This window comes from Toxotes jaculatrix, chromosome 5 (genome assembly GCF_017976425.1).
Source record: "Toxotes jaculatrix isolate fToxJac2 chromosome 5, fToxJac2.pri, whole genome shotgun sequence".
Classification (NCBI taxonomy): domain Eukaryota; kingdom Metazoa; phylum Chordata; class Actinopteri; family Toxotidae; genus Toxotes; species Toxotes jaculatrix.
The window spans coordinates 4,144,373-4,163,754 of record NC_054398.1 but is presented as its reverse complement, the minus strand read 5'-3'; the positions used below and the strand labels follow the sequence as shown (position 1 = coordinate 4,163,754).

The window sequence follows — 19,382 nt, the reverse complement described above, 5'->3', positions numbered from 1 at the left end:
TAATTTGGTCATGTTTGAACCATCTGGTCAAAACTGTGTATTTACCACACATTACTTCTTGAAGGAAAAGCTTTGCAGTTCTGGTAGATAGCCAGTGTATATACTGTAAGTTGTCAGGTCAAAAATGTTGGCATTTTGTTAGTGATGTTAATGTGGGACAGTTTCAAATATAAAACACACCATACAGTGATAATACACTCCTGCTGATTTATTGAAGAATCAACAAGAGCATGGAGAGCATGTCAGAAGCCATTTCTTTGGCTTCAGATTAGTTGCAAAGGGAAATGGCAAAGAATAAGTAGCTGGAAATCCATATCCAAAAACCGCAGAGCAGTACTTGACTTTTAATACTATAACAGCTGAACAGTGCAGTATTTATTTCCATCTTAAGGTATATCAATGTCATGTTTTTATTGTGTTATTCCACAACTGAAACACTGACAGATGTATTTTTATTGCTCCAATCTGAAAATGACAAAATACATAATTTACATATAACAAATACTTTCTTACATTATAGTGGACAGTCTGTACAAATGCAGAGAATTATGCTTCACTGCGTGCAATTAGTGTGTAACCTTTCGTAATCAACAAAAAAACACAAATATTCACAGTCTATATTTCCTAAGAGGATGTAAAACTTGGAAAAACAAATAAAAATAAACAAGTAAAATAACTTACTTAAGACTTCCCAGCCACTTATTTACACAATTTCTATCAGTGTTTTCACTATTTCACTAGGAGGCATTAATACTTGATAAACCCTTCAGGTTTACTTATACATAGGTACACAAGCAGTAGTTACAAAGGCTGGTCTTTGGTCAGCCATTTGCTAAGTGCTATGATGATGTTAAGGTTTCCTTCAGTACAGACACTTAACATCACACATCACTTGTAGCTTCTTCTCTTGTTGCTCAGGGCCTCTGTCAGCTTGGTTTTCATAATCTCCTGGGTTGAGTATAAGGGCAGCTCCAGGCCAGAGAAACATGTGTGTGTCTCGGGGTAGTACTGATCGTTGGAGAGGTCCCCAACTGGTTTAGGCCTGACTATCATCTTGATGTTTTCCAGGCCGTGAATGGGCACTCTTTCAAAACCTGTCACAAACCCTAGTGAAGAGAAAGTGAAAGGAAATGTAATCTGTTATGTATATGGGGGTTGGACTGTTTGTGTGCTTGTGCTTTGGTGCCTTTTCCCTCTGCCTCCTGTGGGAGGTTCCCTCCTTTTTGAGTAAAGAGGCGTGTTTTCCTGCTGACTGGAGGCTGACACACCTGCACCTCATTTCCTGTGATCACAGGAGCAGGAGCAGGGCTTCACTTCGACGCTGGATTGTCCTACCTTCAGTGGTAACTCTCTCGCCGTCAAGCAAACTGTTCCTCTTAAGAGTTTCTGGTGAACTAACCTTGTGCTCAGTCAAGTGACTTCTGCTCTCTGCTGTTCTCTTTCAGTGAAACCCTCCAGTGTTCAGGATTGCTCCTCCAGCCAGTAAACTGCCTGCCACGCCATTCTGCCTCCACTCCTATCAGTCCTGAAAGTTTTTGGACTCGCTTTGTGTTTATCCTTATTAAATCTACTTTTTTTCTCTGCCATCAGCCTGTGGTCTGCTTCTGGGTCCTCAAAAAACACTCTGACCTAACACAAACCTAACAGTAATCATTGAGTTTGTCACTTTTTAATTTGCAAATTTTTGTACCGTAAATATAAATACAAATCATCTAGGTTGAAATATCGTAGCTCTGGGTGATAAAGCAATGCTGATAGCTGACTTAAATAGATTCCAATTATTAGTTGCTTTCTCTTGATTCAGAGCATATATAGCAAGCCTAATCTAGCACATTCGCAATATTATTAGAATGTATATGTCAAAATTGTAATAGCAACACATTTTTATGTTTTAAAAGAACACAGAATACTTACAAAGGAAAGCTTTCTTCTGATCCTCAGTTAGTTCATCAAAAACCTCCCAAAACATCTGTATGTTGGGATGGTCAACACGGTACTCTCCCTCATAGCTTGTGTTCTATTTACAGCAAAACAGACATGTAAAAATGACATCTGTTATTCGTAATACTGGAAGTGATAAATCAGTTTCAGTTGCAGAGAAAACTAGACCACGAGGAGCTCTTTTATTGGACTGTACCTGTTTCAGCCTTTCCCAGTCATGGAAGTCTTTGCCCACCAGCACTTTGCGCAGCTCCTTTGGCTGGAACAGCTTAACTAAATCCCGGTCACACATCTGGAAGAAGCCTCGCTTGAACTCCTGAAACACACTCTCCACGGATGTGTTGAAGGCGTGATTCACATAGGCATCCACAAACGCCTTCCTGTTTAGAAGACAGAAGTTTTAATTCATCAGCAAGGTGCACACATCTGTCAAATGGTTACCTGTTCTTTTGCTGTAGGCTCTGTTCCACTTAATTTCATGCAAGAATGGTTGAAATTTTATCTCAGACATTTTTCTGTGGAACTTGAAATGTCACAGGGTATATTTATATGTGATACCCCAGATTCTGTGTTACATAATATATTCAAAGTGTTTGTGTACACATTTCATCATCTACAAAATTTACTTGTGGTATATCTCAGATCAATTCTGGAACCCATTCTTTTTTGTTTACATGCTTCATCTTAGTCAATATTTAGTAGACATATCAATTCATTTCTTTGCAGATGATTAACAGTTATATCTTCCTGTCAATTGTAATGGTAGGAGCAATGTATTTGCCCAAACGGATTGATTGTAGGATATTAAGTTTTCAATGACTTTCTCCACTGTAACAAGGATAAGGTAAATGCTTCAGTATGTTTGCTGATAATTAAGGTCCGAGCACGAAAATCATGCTTGTGAATTTCTGTGGAAATTGAATACTCTGTAAACCTTATTTTGTAATAAAATATCAAAAGACAATTACTGTTTAAAGAATTTTATTTCACTTCTCATCAGGAGGAAAGTATTTTGAGGTCAAAAAAAGTTTTGACTTTTTATGGCCGATTTTGACGCCTTACTTATACTATGACGTTTTTATGACATTTTGAGGTCAAAAAATTTTTTGACTTTTTTTGGCCGATTTTGACGCCTTACTATACTATGACGTTTTTTATGACATTTTGAGGTCCAAAAAATTGTTTCACTTTTTTTGGCCGATTTTGACTCCTTACTATACTATGACGTTTTTTATAACAATTTGAGGTCAAAAAATTGTTTCACTTTTTTTGGCCGATTTTGACGCCTTACTATACTATGACGTTTTTCATGACATTTTGAGGTCCAAAAAAATGTTGACTTTTTTTGGCCGATTTTGACGCCTTACTATAGTATGACGTTTTTTATGACATTTTGAGGTAAAAAATTTTTTTGACTTTTTTTGGCCGATTTTGACGCCTTACTATACTATGACGTTTTTTATGACATTTGAGGTCAAAAAAAATTGTGACTTTTTTTTGGCCGATTTTGACGCCTTACTATACTATGACATTTTTTATGACATTTTGAGGTCCAAAAAAATTTTGACTTTTTTTGGCCGATTTTGACGCCTTACTATACTATGACGTTTTTTATGACATTTTGAGGTCCAAAAAATTGTTTCACTTTTTTTGGCCGATTTTGACGCCTTACTATACTATGACGTTTTTTATAACAATTTGAGGTCAAAAAATTGTTTCACTTTTTTTGGCCGATTTTGACGCCTTACTATACTATGACGTTTTTCATGACATTTTGAGGTCCAAAAAAATGTTGACTTTTTTTGGCCGATTTTGACGCCTTACTATAGTATGACGTTTTTTATGACATTTTGAGGTAAAAAATTTTTTTGACTTTTTTTGGCCGATTTTGACGCCTTACTATACTATGACGTTTTTTATGACATTTGAGGTCAAAAAAAATTGTGACTTTTTTTTGGCCGATTTTGACGCCTTACTATACTATGACATTTTTTATGACATTCTGAGGTCAAAAAATTTTTTGACTTTTTTTGGCCGATTTTGACGCCTTACTATACTATGACGTTTTTTATGACATTTTGAGGTCCAAAAAATTGTTTCACTTTTTTTGGCCGATTTTGACGCCTTACTATACTATGACGTTTTTTAATGACAATTTGAGGTCAAAAAATTGTTTCACTTTTTTGGGCCGATTTTGACGTCCTACTATACTATGACGTTTTTTATGACATTTGAGGTAAAAGAAAATTGTGACTTTTTTTTGGCCGATTTTGACGCCTTACTATACTATGACGTTTTTTATGACATTTTGAGGTCAAAATAAATTTTGATTTCTATTGGCCGATTTTGACGCCTTACTATACTATGACGTTTTTCATGACATTTTGAGGTCCAAAAAAATGTTGACTTTTTTTGGCCGATTTTGACGCCTTACCCCCCCATGACGTTTTTTTATGACATTTTGAGGTCCAAAAAAATTTTGACTTCTTTTGGCCGATTTTGACGCCTTAGTATACTATGACGTTTTTTATGACATTTTGAGGTAAAAATTTTTTTTGACTTTTTTTGGCCGATTTTGACGCCTTACTATACTATGATGTTTTTTATGACATTTGAGGTAAAAAAAAATTGTGACTTTTTTTTGGCCGATTTTGACGCCTTACTATACTATGACGTTTTTTATGACATTTGAGGTCAAAAAAAATTGTGACTTTTTTTTGGCCGATTTTGACGCCTTACTATACTATGACGTTTTTCATGACATTTTGAGGTCCAAAAAAATTTTGACTTCTTTTGGCCGATTTTGACGCCTTAGTATACTATGACGTTTTTTATGACATTTTGAGGTCAAAAAATTTTTTGACTTTTTTTGGCCGATTTTGACGTCTTACTGTACTATGACGTTTTTTATGACATTTGAGGTCAAAAAAAATTTTGACTTTTTTTTGGCCGATTTTGACGCCTTACTATACTATGACGTTTTTTATGACATTTTGAGGTCAAAATTTTTTTTGACTTCTTTTGGCCGATTTTGACGCCTTAGTATACTATGACGTTTTTTATGACATTTTGAGGTCAAAAAATTTTTTGACTTTTTTTGGCCGATTTTGACGTCTTACTGTACTATGACGTTTTTTATGACATTTGAGGTCAAAAAAAATTGTGACTTTTTTTTGGCCGATTTTGACGCCTTACTATACTATGACGTTTTTTATGACATTTTGAGGTCAAAATTTTTTTTGACTTTTTTTGGCCGATTTTGACGCCTTACCCCCCCATGACGTTTTTTTATGACATTTTGAGGTCAAAAAAAGTTTTGACTTCTATTGGCCGATTTTGACGCCTTACTATACTATGACGTTTTTCATGACATTTTGAGGTCCGAAAAAATGTTGACTTTTTTTGGCCGATTTTGACGCCTTACCCCCCCATGACGTTTTTTTATGACATTTTGAGGTCCAAAAAAATTTTGACTTTTTTTGGCCGATTTTGACGCCTTACTATACTATGATGTTTTTTATGACATTTTGAGGTCCAAAAAAATTGTGACTTTTTTTGGCCGATTTTGACGCCTTACTATACTATGACGTTTTTTATGACATTTTGAGGTCAAATTTTTTTTTGACTTTTTTTGGCCGATTTTGACGCCTTACTATACTATGACGTTTTTCATGACATTTTGAAGTCAAATTTTTTTTTGACTTTTTTTGGCCGATTTTGACGCCTTACTATACTATGACGTTTTTTATGACATTTTGAGGTCAAAATTTTTTTTGACTTTTTTTGGCCGATTTTGACGCCTTACCCCCCCATGACGTTTTTTTATGACATTTTGAGGTCAAAAAAAGTTTTGACTTCTATTGGCCGATTTTGACGCCTTACTATACTATGACGTTTTTCATGACATTTTGAGGTCCGAAAAAATGTTGACTTTTTTTGGCCGATTTTGACGCCTTACCCCCCCATGACGTTTTTTTATGACATTTTGAGGTCCAAAAAAATTTTGACTTTTTTTGGCCGATTTTGACGCCTTACTATACTATGATGTTTTTTATGACATTTTGAGGTCCAAAAAAATTGTGACTTTTTTTGGCCGATTTTGACGCCTTACTATACTATGACGTTTTTTATGACATTTTGAGGTCAAATTTTTTTTTGACTTTTTTTGGCCGATTTTGACGCCTTACTATACTATGACGTTTTTCATGACATTTTGAAGTCAAATTTTTTTTTGACTTTTTTTGGCCGATTTTGACGCCTTACTATACTATGACGTTTTTTATGACATTTTGAGGTCCAAAAAAATTTTGACTTTTTTTGGCCGATTTTGACGCCTTACTATACTATGACGTTTTTTATGACATTTTGAGGTCCAAAAAAATTTTGACTTTTTTTGGCCGATTTTGACGCCTTACTATACTATGACGTTTTTTAATGACATTTTGAGGTCAAAATTTTTTTGACTTTTTTTGGCCGATTTTGACGCCTTACTATACTATGACGTTTTTCATGACATTTTGAGGTCCAAAAAAATTTTGACTTTTTTTGGCCGATTTTGACGCCTTACCCCCCCATGACGTTTTCTTATGACATTTTGAGGTCCAAAAAAATTTTGACTTCTTTTGGCCGATTTTGACGCCTTAGTATACTATGACGTTTTTTATGACATTTTGAGGTAAAAAAATTTTTTGACTTTTTTTGGCCGATTTTGACGTCTTACTGTACTATGACGTTTTTTATGACATTTGAGGTCAAAAAAAATTTTGACTTTTTTTTGGCCGATTTTGACGCCTTACTATACTATGACGTTTTTTATGACATTTTGAGGTCAAAATTTTTTTTGACTTTTTTTGGCCGATTTTGACGCCTTACCCCCCCATGACGTTTTTTTATGACATTTTGAGGTCAAAAAAAGTTTTGACTTCTTTTGGCCGATTTTGACGCCTTAGTATACTATGACGTTTTTCATGACATTTTGAGGTCAAAATTTTTTTGACTTTTTTTGGCCGATTTTGACGCCTTACTATACTATGACGTTTTTTATGATATTTGAGGTCAAAAAAAATTTTGACTTTTTTTTGGCCGATTTTGACGCCTTACTATACTATGACGTTTTTTATGACATTTTGAGGTCAAAATAAATTTTGACTTCTTTTGGCCGATTTTGAGGCCTTACTATACTATGACGTTTTTTATGACATTTTGAGGTCAAAATAAATTTTGACTTCTTTTGGCCGATTTTGAGGCCTTACTATACTATGACGTTTTTTATGACGTTTTGAGGTCCAAAAAAAATTTGACTTTTTTTGGCCGATTTTGACGCCTTACTATACTATGACGTTTTTTATGACGTTTTGAGGTCCAAAAAAATTTTGACTTTTTTTGGCCGATTTTGATGCCTTACCCCCCCATGACGTTTTTTATGACATTTTGAGATCAAAAAAATTTTGACTTTTTTTGGCTGATTTTGACGCCTTACTATACTATGAAGTTTTTTATGACATTTTGAGGTCCAAAAAATTTGGACTTTTTTTGGCTGATTTTGACGCCTTACTATACTATGACGTTTTTTATGACATTTGAGGTCAAAAAAAATGTTGACTTTTTTTGACGCCTTACTATAGTATGACGTTTTTTATGACATTTTGAGGTCAAAATTTTTTTTGACTTTTTTTGACCGATTTTGACGCCTTACTATACTATGACGTTTTTCATGACATTTTGAGGTCCAAAAAAATTTTGACTTTTTTTGGCTGATTTTGACGCATTACTATACTATGACGTTTTTTATGACATTTGAGGTCAAAAAAATTTTTGACTTTTTTTGACGCCTTACTATAGTATGACGTTTTTTATGACATTTTGAGGTCAAAAATTTTTTTGACTTTTTTTGACCGATTTTGACGCCTTACTATACTATGACGTTTTTTATGACATTTGAGGTCAAAATAAATTTTGACTGTTTTTGGCCGATTTTGACGCCTTACTATACTATGATGTTTTTCATGACATTTTGAGGTCCAAAAAAATTTTGACTTTTTTTGGCCGATTTTGATGCCTTACCCCCCCATGACGTTTTTTATGACATTTTGAGATCAAAAAAATTTTGACTTTTTTTGGCCGATTTTGACACCTTACTATACTATGAAGTTTTTTATGACATTTTGAGGTCCAAAAAAATTTTGACTTTTTTTGGCTGATTTTGACGCCTTACTATACTATGACGTTTTTTATGACATTTGAGGTCAAAAAAAATGTTGACTTTTTTTGACGCCTTACTATAGTATGACGTTTTTTATGACATTTTGAGGTCAAAATTTTTTTTGACTTTTTTTGACCGATTTTGACGCCTTACTATACTATGACGTTTTTCATGACATTTTGAGGTTCAAAAAAATTTTGACTTTTTTTGGCCGATTTTGACGCCTTACTATACTATGATGTTTTTTATGACGTTTTGAGGTCCAAAAAAATTCTCACTTTTTTTGGCCGATTTTGACGCCTTTCCCCCCCATGACGTTTTTTATGACATTTTGAGGTCAAAAAAATTTTTGACTTTTTTTGACCGATTTTGACGCCTTACTATACTATGACGTTTTTTATGACATTTGAGGTCAAAATAAATTTTGACTGTTTTTGGCCGATTTTGACGCCTTACTATACTATGACGTTTTTCATGACATTTTGAGGTCCAAAAAAATGTTGACTTTTTTTGACCGATTTTGACGCCTTACTATACTATGATGTTTTTTATGACATTTGAGTTCAAAATAAATTTTGACTGTTTTTGGCCGATTTTGACGCCTTACTATACTATGACGTTTTTCATGACATTTTGAGGTCCAAAAAAATTTTGACTTTTTTTGGCCGATTTTGAAGCCTTCCTATACTATGACCTTTTGTCACATCCAGCTCCTGAGTCATGTCCTGTTTTACCTTGAAAATGCTAACCCCTTGTCCTTTTTTTTTGTAGATTCACTTCCTGTCCTCCTGTGTTCCCGCCTCAGTGATTACCTGCCCTGCCCCTAATTTGCTACACCTGTGCCTCATTGTTTCCCTGCCTTCCAGTGTATTTAAGTCCTGCCCTCTCCTTTGTTCTCTGCCAGATCGTCTTTGTTCAGTCAAGCGTTCCAGCATTCATTCCTAGTGTTTTCCCCTGTATGTTATGACCTGGTTAGTTTCTTACGGTTTTTCCCTTTGCCTCGCGACTTTGATACCTCTGCCTGTGTTTGGACTGCCTCTCTGTGTACCGACCCTGTTTGGATTAAAGACCTGTGTTTTGCCTCTCATTCCTGTGTGCTCGAGTTGTGCATTTGAGTCCTCGTCAGAGCCCTTCACCTTCGTGTCACCTTTTTGAGGCCATACTAAAGTATGACATTTTTTGGCCAAAATTTGAAGCCTTACTATACTATAACGATTTTTATGACATTTATGTTCTTATGATGACACACTCATAGCGCCACTTGCTGGGAGGGGGCCATCGCTGCTTGTAGCTTTAATGTAATGTTTTTTTAACTGCTGATTTTTACTAAGTGACAAAAATCAAGAGTGAAATGAAAGCAGCAGGCTGCTGTTTTTATCAAAAAAAGTTCAGATAAACCCACTCTATGGCAGACAGAGACAGTGACCATGAATATATTACTAAATTGTTTTTATAGGACCCTATACCAGCCCTTTACTTTTCTGGGTTTCAGATAACTTCAGAAAAACAGTGTAGCACAGGTATGCTTATATGTGATACTCCATATTCTGTGTTACATAATGAATTCAAAGTGCTTGTGTAGTTAAAGTGTATTGTGTCCCCATATATTATTGCTGATTTCACATAGTTAAATAACACAACACACAAAAATGTCATATAAAATTTGGGCATTTGGTCCTTACTTATTTTGACTTGTCACTGGCTTTTCAGGATTTTCTGGATCAAGGCCAACCTTGGACCCATCCCAGTCAATCTATTAAGAAAAAAAATAGTAATGTCACTGCTTTGGGAAATAATAATAGTCAGTTGGAAATCAGAAAGAATAAATAAAGTTATTGAGCACCTACCAAAAAATCCATGGACAGTCTTTTTAGGTCATCATCTTGGTAGTCTTCCAGGATGTACTGCAGACTCCTTTACACACAATAAAAGGAATAATATTTACAATATCAAAGACACTGTACAATATTTACAGCATGCCCTGAGAAATCAGAACCTAAACCCACAAATGTATGTAATTTAACTTCACATTAATTTCCACTTACTGTCCAACAATTGGACTGAATTCCATCATATCCTCCAGTGACGGCTGTACACCAAGCAGCTTCTTGAACAGAGCCATTGGGAAGGGTAAGTGTATGATGCACTGGCTGTACAAAGCCAATCCACACAGAACCCCAAACAGGAAGTATCTCTGGTGCTCCCGTGTAGGCTGTCATTGATTTTAGAGACATTGAAAATCAGGAATCATTGCTTGGATATAGAAATGTTGATTAATATTATTATGAGTTAGGACTAAAAATCTGAAATGAATATTGTTTCATTCTAGAGTCTTACATTGGACGGGAACCATGCCAGTGTTTCCGAGTCATTGAACATGAACATCCCAGATTCAGCTGACAACAGCTCATGAAAGACCTCATAAAAAAAGTCTTTGGTGTGGACGGCATCAATCGTACGGATTGCGTCAAAACAGACCTAGAAGACAGAAGGATACAAAGTAAGTTTTCCAGCTAAAACTGTGGCTTATACAAGAGTATCGTGGTAGTGGTGGCCTAACGGTTAGAGAAGCCGGTTTAATCCCCAGACTGGCAGTATGAAAATCTGCACGGGAACGTGAAAAAAAGTCGTGCTCACCACTTGAGTAATGCCCTCAAGTGATTTGAGCACCTACACCCACACTGTTCCAGTGCAGGTCAGACTCTGATCGTTCCCGCGCCCAGGTGTGAATACTTCTAACTATGTGAATGTGATCAGAGTGTTCTTGTAAAAGGTTGCCTCTCAAGAATTTTTGCGTGACTTTGGCCATGCAATAACTATCAGATCAAAACTTTTTGTTTACCACAAGTGGCCTCTTGAAGTAATTGTGTTGAGCAGCAGCCAGTTGTTCAAAGGTGTCGTCCAAAATCGATGCTCGCCTCAGATCCAGTACAAGGTACACGTGTTGTGGATTTGGTTGAAAGAATATAAACTCCCAAAACAAATCCTGGATGATGCCCCTCACTGTTTCAATCTGCAATAAAATTCAAGATTTCAGTTCTTGTTGCTTATTTTACCATTTTTTTGTGTTGTGTATTTTCATTGTTAAATTCATTGTTTCCCACACTGAGAACATACATTCTATCATACTGCAATGATACACACTGAGAAACACAGGATTTCTAGGCCCTGACAGTTTTGTGTGTAAAGGCTAGTTCTCATGAGGCACAGCTCAAATCTTCAATTACCTTAGTGAACTCAGCATTCATGTCAAACACCAGTTTCTTTGACTGTAGATCCATCACAATCGGAAAGCTACAAAGGATCAGTGGCTCAGTGTGCACACTCTAAAAGGAAAAGAAGGGGTACAGAAAAAGGGATACAGGTCATTTCATTTTAACAATACATCTGTATGACAGTCATTAAAGATCAAAGTTTTTTGTGTTTTTTACATAATAATAATAATCATAATGATTAACCATTTGTTATTTTTACCCTGAGTCTTGACCGTGAACGCCAAAGCTGTAGGTCCTCAAGAAGAAAGTTTTCATCAATCAGCAAACAAAAATCACTGTCTGGCATCCTTCGAGATTCTGCAATCCTGCAGTTGACCTTTAAAAACAAGTGTTTCATTTATTAGGTGAAAGTTTCAACAAAGTAAAAAGCTTTATTTTTGTAGTAAGAGTGATACCAGTTCAGGAGTAAGCTCGGAGAGATATACAGAAGTAACAAATGATACTGACATTGTACATATACTGGAGGACTTGTAGCAGATTTCTGATTCCAGAGTTGCGAGGAACAGGCTTAAACGACAGGATGACTGACAGGGCCTTCTTCCACACCTTAACATATTTAACCATGGTGGAAGCCGACAGTGAGGACCACCAGTCCCCTGAGAAAGACCACATGGAGATTTGCAAATCTCAGTGACAATTTCACAACTGAGCAGGTGTCAAGGACATACTATTAAAGTTATAATCCTTAAGATTTCAGTTTGATTTGGTGACACCTGTAGTGACCAGGTTGTAAACTTGCTGTGGGGCTGAAGGTGTGAAGCCTGCAGCTCGTGATCTCACAGCTGTGAGTGCTCCTCCTTCCTCCATTTCTCCCTGCAATATTTAAAACTGCTCTGCTGTCAGAGAAAGACGAAAACGACCTTTGTCTGGTTTTGCAGACACATTTTTGATAGGTGATCGAGGTCAGTGCTTCACACTAAAACATTAACCATATTTCACCTGTTGCATGCGTTCAATGTGAAGCAGCAGCAGTATGAAATATTCTATTTGCATTAGCAGTAATTTAATACAGCTCTGATATGGTGTAAGGAGAGTCTGACTTTGCTATCAGTGAGATAAAACTGAGCTGGATAACACGTAGGCGTTGTTGCCTTGTGCTTAGGTAGGAAATCTGAATCCAGCAGACTCCACCACTACTAATAAAGCCTGCTCTATAGAGAGGAGACAACTGAAAGGAAAAAAATGGACAGTCTATTTCAGAAAAAAAAAGGCTAAAAAAATAGGGTTTGATTTCATTAAAATCTTAAGGATTGTAACTTCAATGTAATGCACCTTATTAAAAATATAAGATATCTCACTGGTGTTAGGATGTTATCTATTAGTCACTGTACCTATGACCTGAATGCTTTCATCAGGCAAGCTTAGCACAGCAGCAGCCACTGCCTCAGCAAGCTTTGTGCTCTGTTGCCGTTTGTGTTTCTGGATCACATGAAGAAGCTCATTGAGAAGCAGGAAGATCCTCAGTCCCTCCACTCCCACTGGTTTCTTTTCAATGGACTGAAGCAACTGCATGACTGCAGTCTCAACCTGATAGTTTGAAAAAGATTGCAAGGGTCACTCACTAACAACAGGGTTTAGGTATGTAAAGTGCAGGCTGGTGTGTAGAGACGTGTCAGCAGGCTTATTCCAAACACAGTTAACCGCACCCACCATTTTAACAGTAACAGTAACACAGATATTCAAAGTAGATCATTCAATTACATATATCTCAGTTACGTACCTCTGCAAAAACATCATCCTTCTTTACAAGTTTCTTGAAAGCAAGTCGTGCAAGTGACAAGTTCAAGCCAGGGTACTTTGGTGAGGTCTGGAAATGTTTATCTTTTCTAAAAAGACAAAAAAAAAAAAAACCCCCATTGAGTTCCATCATAGACAGTATAAAACATGGATGTAGCACCCGTGACGTCACCCATTGGTTTCGGGGAGTCGGTTTTGTGACCAAACCATGGGCATTTGAGCTGCGCCATCTTGGATTTTAGTGGGAGTGTACTTTCCATATTTGGCGGAGAGGCGGTTACTCTACGGGTCAGCCGGCCGAGAACCCGCCCACTTAGCTCGGAGCAACCAAGCTAGCCTGAGATAGTTCAGTCAGGACCAAAGTGTATGAAGTACCACTGTCAGCTGTTACTTGCCACCCCAAGAGCCACAGTGGTAGTCTGGCTAACAAGCCAACGTTATAATTCACCAGAGAAGAAGAAGTGATGATTATGAGTGTGTTTACCTTAGCTCAAGGAAGCTTTTATTCACACAGGATGCAGAGGAAAAGGTCCTGTGGATTTCCCTGTGAAGAATGTACATTTTTAATCCAGTGCACTGAGGAGTGTTAGAAGCTTTGGATCCAAATGAATAATTACAGTCATAAAACATCAGGCTATTCAACTAACTAATTACATGTTGAGAAAATGAACAACTGCTAGTGCATTATACTTACTGTTTTGTCTTTTTCCATGACTTTGAATCACATTGAGAGGTCCATTTGTCAATCAGGTCATCAAGACACTGCTGTGTTACATTACTGACACTGTCAGTGTTTGACTCCGCTTCAACTTCCTGAAAAAGAGACTAGTTAAGCTGATGTTCATTATTATTATCCTTCCATCATGGTTTGTATTGTGCGTTTAGTGTACCTCAACAGGTGTGCACGTTGCAAATGAACAGTTTCCTCCAGCGAAGATGTTTCTAATTTTGGGAACGTTCCCGCTGTCTGAAATGATAAGTAATGTTGTGAAAACGTCATCTCTTTCATCCATCAGTTAATTGCATCCACATCACTTTATTTCATTTGTACCAGAGATGTAGTTACCTTGTGGCAGTTGAACAGGTAGTGGGACAGACGGATGACTCTCCTCTCCATGTCCCAGCTGCCCTTGCTCTCTACACCCAAAGGAGTAAACCTTCTTGGAGTCTGTCAGCACTAATGTGTGATGTCTGGGTACATAATGTATTACAAACAGTGTATCATTAGAGACGCAGAGTTAGTTTGATCCACTACTTTTCTTTATATAGTTTTCATTGTAGCACGTCCCAGGCTTTTCTATTAATAATAAGAATAAAGTGAAAAGGTTTTCAAGACAGGCTTAGACTTATTGCAGTATAAAAACCAGAGGTATACTGTACCGTCCACATGCAATCTGGGTGACATTTGCCCCCAAGAGCTCCGCAACAAGACGAGGACGAAGTTCATGACTGAATGAATTGTGCCCAAGCTGTCCATAGTGACCAGAGCCAAATGTGAACACTGCACCGTGCTGAGGAAGCAACCACACAGCAACAGTTTAAAGTCCCACAGAAACTCAGTTAATGCAGGTTTAAATATTAGATTGATAAAACTGACATCCAAGAGAACAAATTTGTGTAATGTATTTTGTTACCAGGTTTTTTTCCTTACCTTTGTCAAAATGGCAGTGTGATCCACTCCACAGGAAATGTGAACCGTTTTCTTCAGGTTCAAGCAGTGAACAGAAGTTGGTGTGTGTCTGTCTGCAGAACAGAAATGAACACTCATGTTTGATCGTCATGGAGATAGTCTACATAATAGGCACGTTTTAAATGCTCCTACTTTTTGCTATTTTTGTGAAATTCACATTTAAATGTACATAAAAAGAGACGACTAATTTCACCACACTGCAGTTTTACCTTGACATGTATGTAAATAAACACACAGCGTAGCTTAGTGGAACAAAGACAAACGCAGCACCTGTTGTGTCTCCCAGCCCGAGCTGTCCACAGTCGTTCCTGCCCCAGCCGAACACACCTCCGGAGAAAGAGAGGGCGAAGCTCTGCTCTCCCCCTGCAGCGATCTGAACCAGGGGGATTGCTGACAGAGAACTGAGGTGTTGGGGCGAGCAGGCTCCGAGCCTCCTCTTTCCCAGACCCAGCTGGCCCCTGGAATCCTGGCCCCATGTGTACACCTGACCCTCTGTGGGGAAAGGGCATGACTCTGTGAGTTCCAGTTTTATTATATGTAATTTTTAAATGCACAAATGAAATTTTAATTTTCTTCTTTTTTTTTTGTGGTTGAGGCAGAAATCTCAGACATAATTATCTCCAAACCCTGGACATGTTACTGTACCTTTGGTCAGGGCCATTGAGTGCTGGCTCCCACAAGCAACCTGAGAGACAGGTATGTTACTCAAGGTATTCAGTGGGCTGAGAGAAGAGGAAACAGAGAAGAACCGAGCTGAGCTGAATGAAGATTTTACACACTTCAAGGCAAATGGTAATAAAATAATGAAATCACATCGAAAATCTCTGACATTTTGCAGCCTATTGCTCATTTGGTTGCAAATTTAGGAAAGCATAATCTGTGTTTGTCTGTACCTTGGATTGAAAGGAGGTCGAGTTGTGTCCACAGAGTAGACTCTGCCTCCCTCAGAGAGCAGTGTGACCATATCATCACCACAACTCACTGCCTGAAACTTCTCTTTACACTTCACAAACTCTGTGAGTACACAAACCACAGACACACAGCAGGTCATAACACAGCTGGGCGTATGTCACCGTTAATGCCATGAGTTTGGGAAGTTAAGAGGTTCAGTCAGAAACAGAACATAAATCTGATGCTCACTCTGTTTTCCTCTGACTCTTCTCCCGTCGTTCTCGTTTGTGCGAATGATGAAGGCTCCCCCATTGGTTTTGGCGAAAGCGAGCACATTGAGACCCGCTGACAGGTCCCTGATCTGATAACCGAGGTTTAGGTGATGGACTCCGTCCTCTGCTGTGCTGCAGGTGCCCGGGCCGTCCTTCAGCCTGAAGCCCCGCTGACAGTCCTCTCCCCACGAGAACATGTTGCGATAATGTCTCCGCAGGACCGACAGCGGACTTTTATGTGGCTCCGCTGTCAGTGAGAAACGAAACTCACGGTGAACGAGAGCTCAGCTGTGAGAGAGGGAAAACAAAACCTAAACACGCACAGAGCAACAGCTGGAAGAAACGAAACCACAACCACGATCACGCTGAGTAAGAAAAATGAAAGCGAAACTGTGACTCAGTATTTTTTATTTATTTATTTATTTTTCTCAGGAGTATCTTTAACGCTATAATTCACCAGCGTCTCACTTCACTGCTCCTGTATCCTGCTGACAGTGCGGCTCAGTTTATGTTTTGTTAAACAGCTGTTCTGTTTGTTTCGTTTCACAAACATAAGGCGGGTGAGGAAGGGGCGTGTTTTTAGGATGATAACTTCTGAGTTACCTCACTTTATCAGGTGGGAAACAAACAAACAAAACTGTAGTAGACTAGTAACTTTTTCTCAACCAGCTGTTGCACTTGAAAGAAGTAGGCTGACCACCAGGTTAGTAAATATACTATATATATATCAACTGAGCAACTTATCTCTCACTCTTTAACCTGTTTAGATCTGATTCTAGATCTGATTAGATTCTGTCTATGAGTCTAAATCGCTTTTTTTGTCTAATTTTTACAACCATTTACAAATTAACTAAATTCTCATCCTCCTTCCCCAAATCCAACTACCTGTATGTAGAAATATGTTTAGTGAAATATTACGTTAGTTAAAATAAAATATATTTACTTTTAAAAAATAAACAACATGTTTTATGATTGATACGCCTGCCCAAACTTTCATGAACAACCAGAAAATTTAAAACAACGACTGAGGCCAATAAATATCTGAAGCTCATTTCAGTGAACACAGGTTGTAAAGGAGTTGTGAGAGAGCAGATGGAGGCAGCTACAGCAAAGGAACAGCTTCGTCAAATTCAATTTTAAAGGAGCATCATGACCACGAAGACCTCGAATGATTATCACACAAAGGAATTTCAGAATTTAATGATTCAAAGAAGATTTAAAGAGGTGGTGCTGACGCAGCAACTTTAGCTCTAAAACTCTTTGCAGGAGTTGGGTTTGATCTTACTACGTTCACACCCAGAGACAATGACAGAGGTCAACCACAAGGTGGAGCTAGAGACTAAGTTTCTCTCCAGTGTACCGCATTACTGTTACTTGTGTCCACACAAACCTGTCAGTGAATGTTGTTATAGAACCACAAGAAGAGCATTGGTCGCACAAAAACCTGTGGAGCTGTAGCACCAACCCACAGATGAGTCAGTCTGACCCAGTACTACAAAGTTTGCTCTGTGGATTATATGTTTTTATATGGCTTTAGTTGATTGTTTTTATGTATTTATATATAAAGATTTTTTACGTTTGTGTAATGCATAAAATATTATATCGACTGAGCTCTAGACATTTGTTTGTCCATAAAAAGAAGTGTGTAATTAATTATTTCACCTTAGTGGAGAAAAATGTGTGCAGAGTGTTGAAAGTGTCCTTTTACTGTGAATGGAAAAAAATGACGAGAGGAAAAAAAAACTTTTTTGTTGTCAGTTCAAAAAGGAAATGGGAAGAGTGAAGGAATTACATGAGGTCACCAAACTTCATTAACTCATAAGAATGATAAAGGGGGCAACATCTCCGCCCTCGCAGCTGCAACACAGTCTCCAGAAGAAGCAACATGAGTGAAAACACCTGTGGGGGCGTAGCGAGGGTGTGTTGGGCCCCGAAAGGCTAAAAATAACTTTAATTTAAACAGCCCACTCGTCATAGACATGTAGAAAATTATAAGTTATATTTTCCAAATAGTCTTTGAAATGCATCAGCATCACATTTATGTTCATATACAGATATTTTTAATGTTTCTTGTATATCAGTTTAATAGCAAATATATAAAATATTTGATGCTAAATAAATGACAGCAGTTAAATGATGAACTGAATTTACATTTAGCCTTAGAAACAGTCCAAAGCCAGTCAGTGTAACATGGTCATGACTTACGTGGGTGGTATCCAGGCTGGCAGCAGCAAATTTGTGCTGAATTTATTTATAGTTTTCAAGCATTTATTGCTAGTCTGTCTCAAAACTCAGACCACATTTAACAGCAATAAGATTTATCGTACGCTCCACTTCTTGGAGCTCCTTCATTGTTCTTTTGGCTTTACTGAAGAGGATAATCATGTTGGAAGTGATTCCTGCATCAACCTTTCACTCTTTTCATCCACCGCTGCCAGAAACTGTCAAAGCTTTAGCTCAGTCTGGGCTGGAGGAACATCGCCTTCTTCCTGTTTTGTGCCATAGAGCAATAAAACAGATTTCCCTCCAAATCCAACCCAGAGGCACAAAATGTAAAACACAGAGTGGAGCTGCTGGTAGAGGCTGCCAATCGGCCATCAGTGACATGTGTTTAACATGGTACTGATTCTGAGATGAGATTGTTAAAATCAGCATTAGAGGAAGCAAAAAGACAAATACCAACAAAATGATAAATGCTCATATTTTCTTACTATACTTTCTGTTTACTCAGCACTTACTCTGCACTTTTTGATATTAATCTCTCCTGCTGTGGCTTTGCTGTACTCATGTCAGAATTTTTATCCTCTTGAAGCAACTTGAGTCTTTGACAGTAGGTGAAGGAATGCAGCCTCTTGAGAAACAAACGGCACTGAGCACTTTCAGTACTGTGTGTGTGTGTGAGTGTGTATGTGTGTGTGTGTGTGTGTGTGTGTAGCTTCAGGAGAAGGAGTTGTGCTGATCCGTACCAGGACCTAAACATCCACAGTATCATCTCCCTTTCTCTGCTTCCACAGATCCCAGAACAACATGACCGCAGAGGATGTCTATGTCTTTTTTTCTTTCACTCTTTCGCCCAGTTTCCTTTCACTCTCTTCTACTCTGCTGCTGTTTTCTTTCATAATATTGCTGTTTATCTGTTTTACTGGGTCTTTGATTCTTTTGCTCTTTTGTTCTACTTTGGAGAAAAAATAAGGATAAAGACATCACAGTGAGTACAGTGCCAACACCAGTACACTGGCTTAACTCACTAGGGGGCAAAATGACTTGATGATGAACCAGCTCTACAGCTTCATGCCGACAGATCCTGATAAACACCCAACGAATTCATAAAATTAGACAAATGGCCATCACACTACGTTCCACCGGGGTGTGGC

General features: G+C 37.7%; 1 protein-coding gene across 1 annotated transcript; it reads right to left on the bottom strand.

The window, feature by feature from the left end:
• Positions 1 to 233: 233 nt before the first annotated feature.
• On the bottom strand, positions 234 to 16,241 carry herc5.1 (HECT and RLD domain containing E3 ubiquitin protein ligase 5.1). Its single transcript, XM_041037690.1, has 23 exons — positions 15,986 to 16,241; positions 15,739 to 15,859; positions 15,491 to 15,567; positions 15,116 to 15,337; positions 14,807 to 14,898; positions 14,536 to 14,666; positions 14,222 to 14,346; positions 14,046 to 14,122; positions 13,850 to 13,968; positions 13,640 to 13,699; positions 13,139 to 13,244; positions 12,750 to 12,945; positions 11,866 to 12,014; positions 11,618 to 11,734; positions 11,371 to 11,469; positions 10,986 to 11,156; positions 10,481 to 10,621; positions 10,189 to 10,355; positions 9,991 to 10,057; positions 9,826 to 9,896; positions 2,138 to 2,321; positions 1,915 to 2,017; positions 234 to 1,106 (listed from the first exon to the last, which is right to left on the bottom strand). Exons 1-23 carry the CDS (start codon positions 16,203 to 16,205, stop codon positions 889 to 891), a joined length of 3,033 nt encoding a protein of 1,010 aa, XP_040893624.1. The 5' UTR covers positions 16,206 to 16,241; the 3' UTR covers positions 234 to 888.
• Between the last annotated feature and the right edge of the window lie 3,141 nt (positions 16,242 to 19,382).

Bases quoted from the DNA above. Each gene is read 5' to 3' on its own strand.
- herc5.1 (XM_041037690.1), bottom strand. From the start codon at position 16,205: ATGTTCTCGTGGGGAGAGGACTGTCAGCGGGGCTTCAGGCTGAAGGAC. The intron at 12,015-12,749 runs GTACAGTGACTA...GGTCTTTCTCAG, and splicing joins TGAAAGCATTCAGGTCATAG to GGGACTGGTGGTCCTCACTG. The intron at 2,322-9,825 runs GTAAGGACCAAA...TCTTCTAAACAG, and splicing joins CCAGTGACAAGTCAAAATAA to GAAGGCGTTTGTGGATGCCT.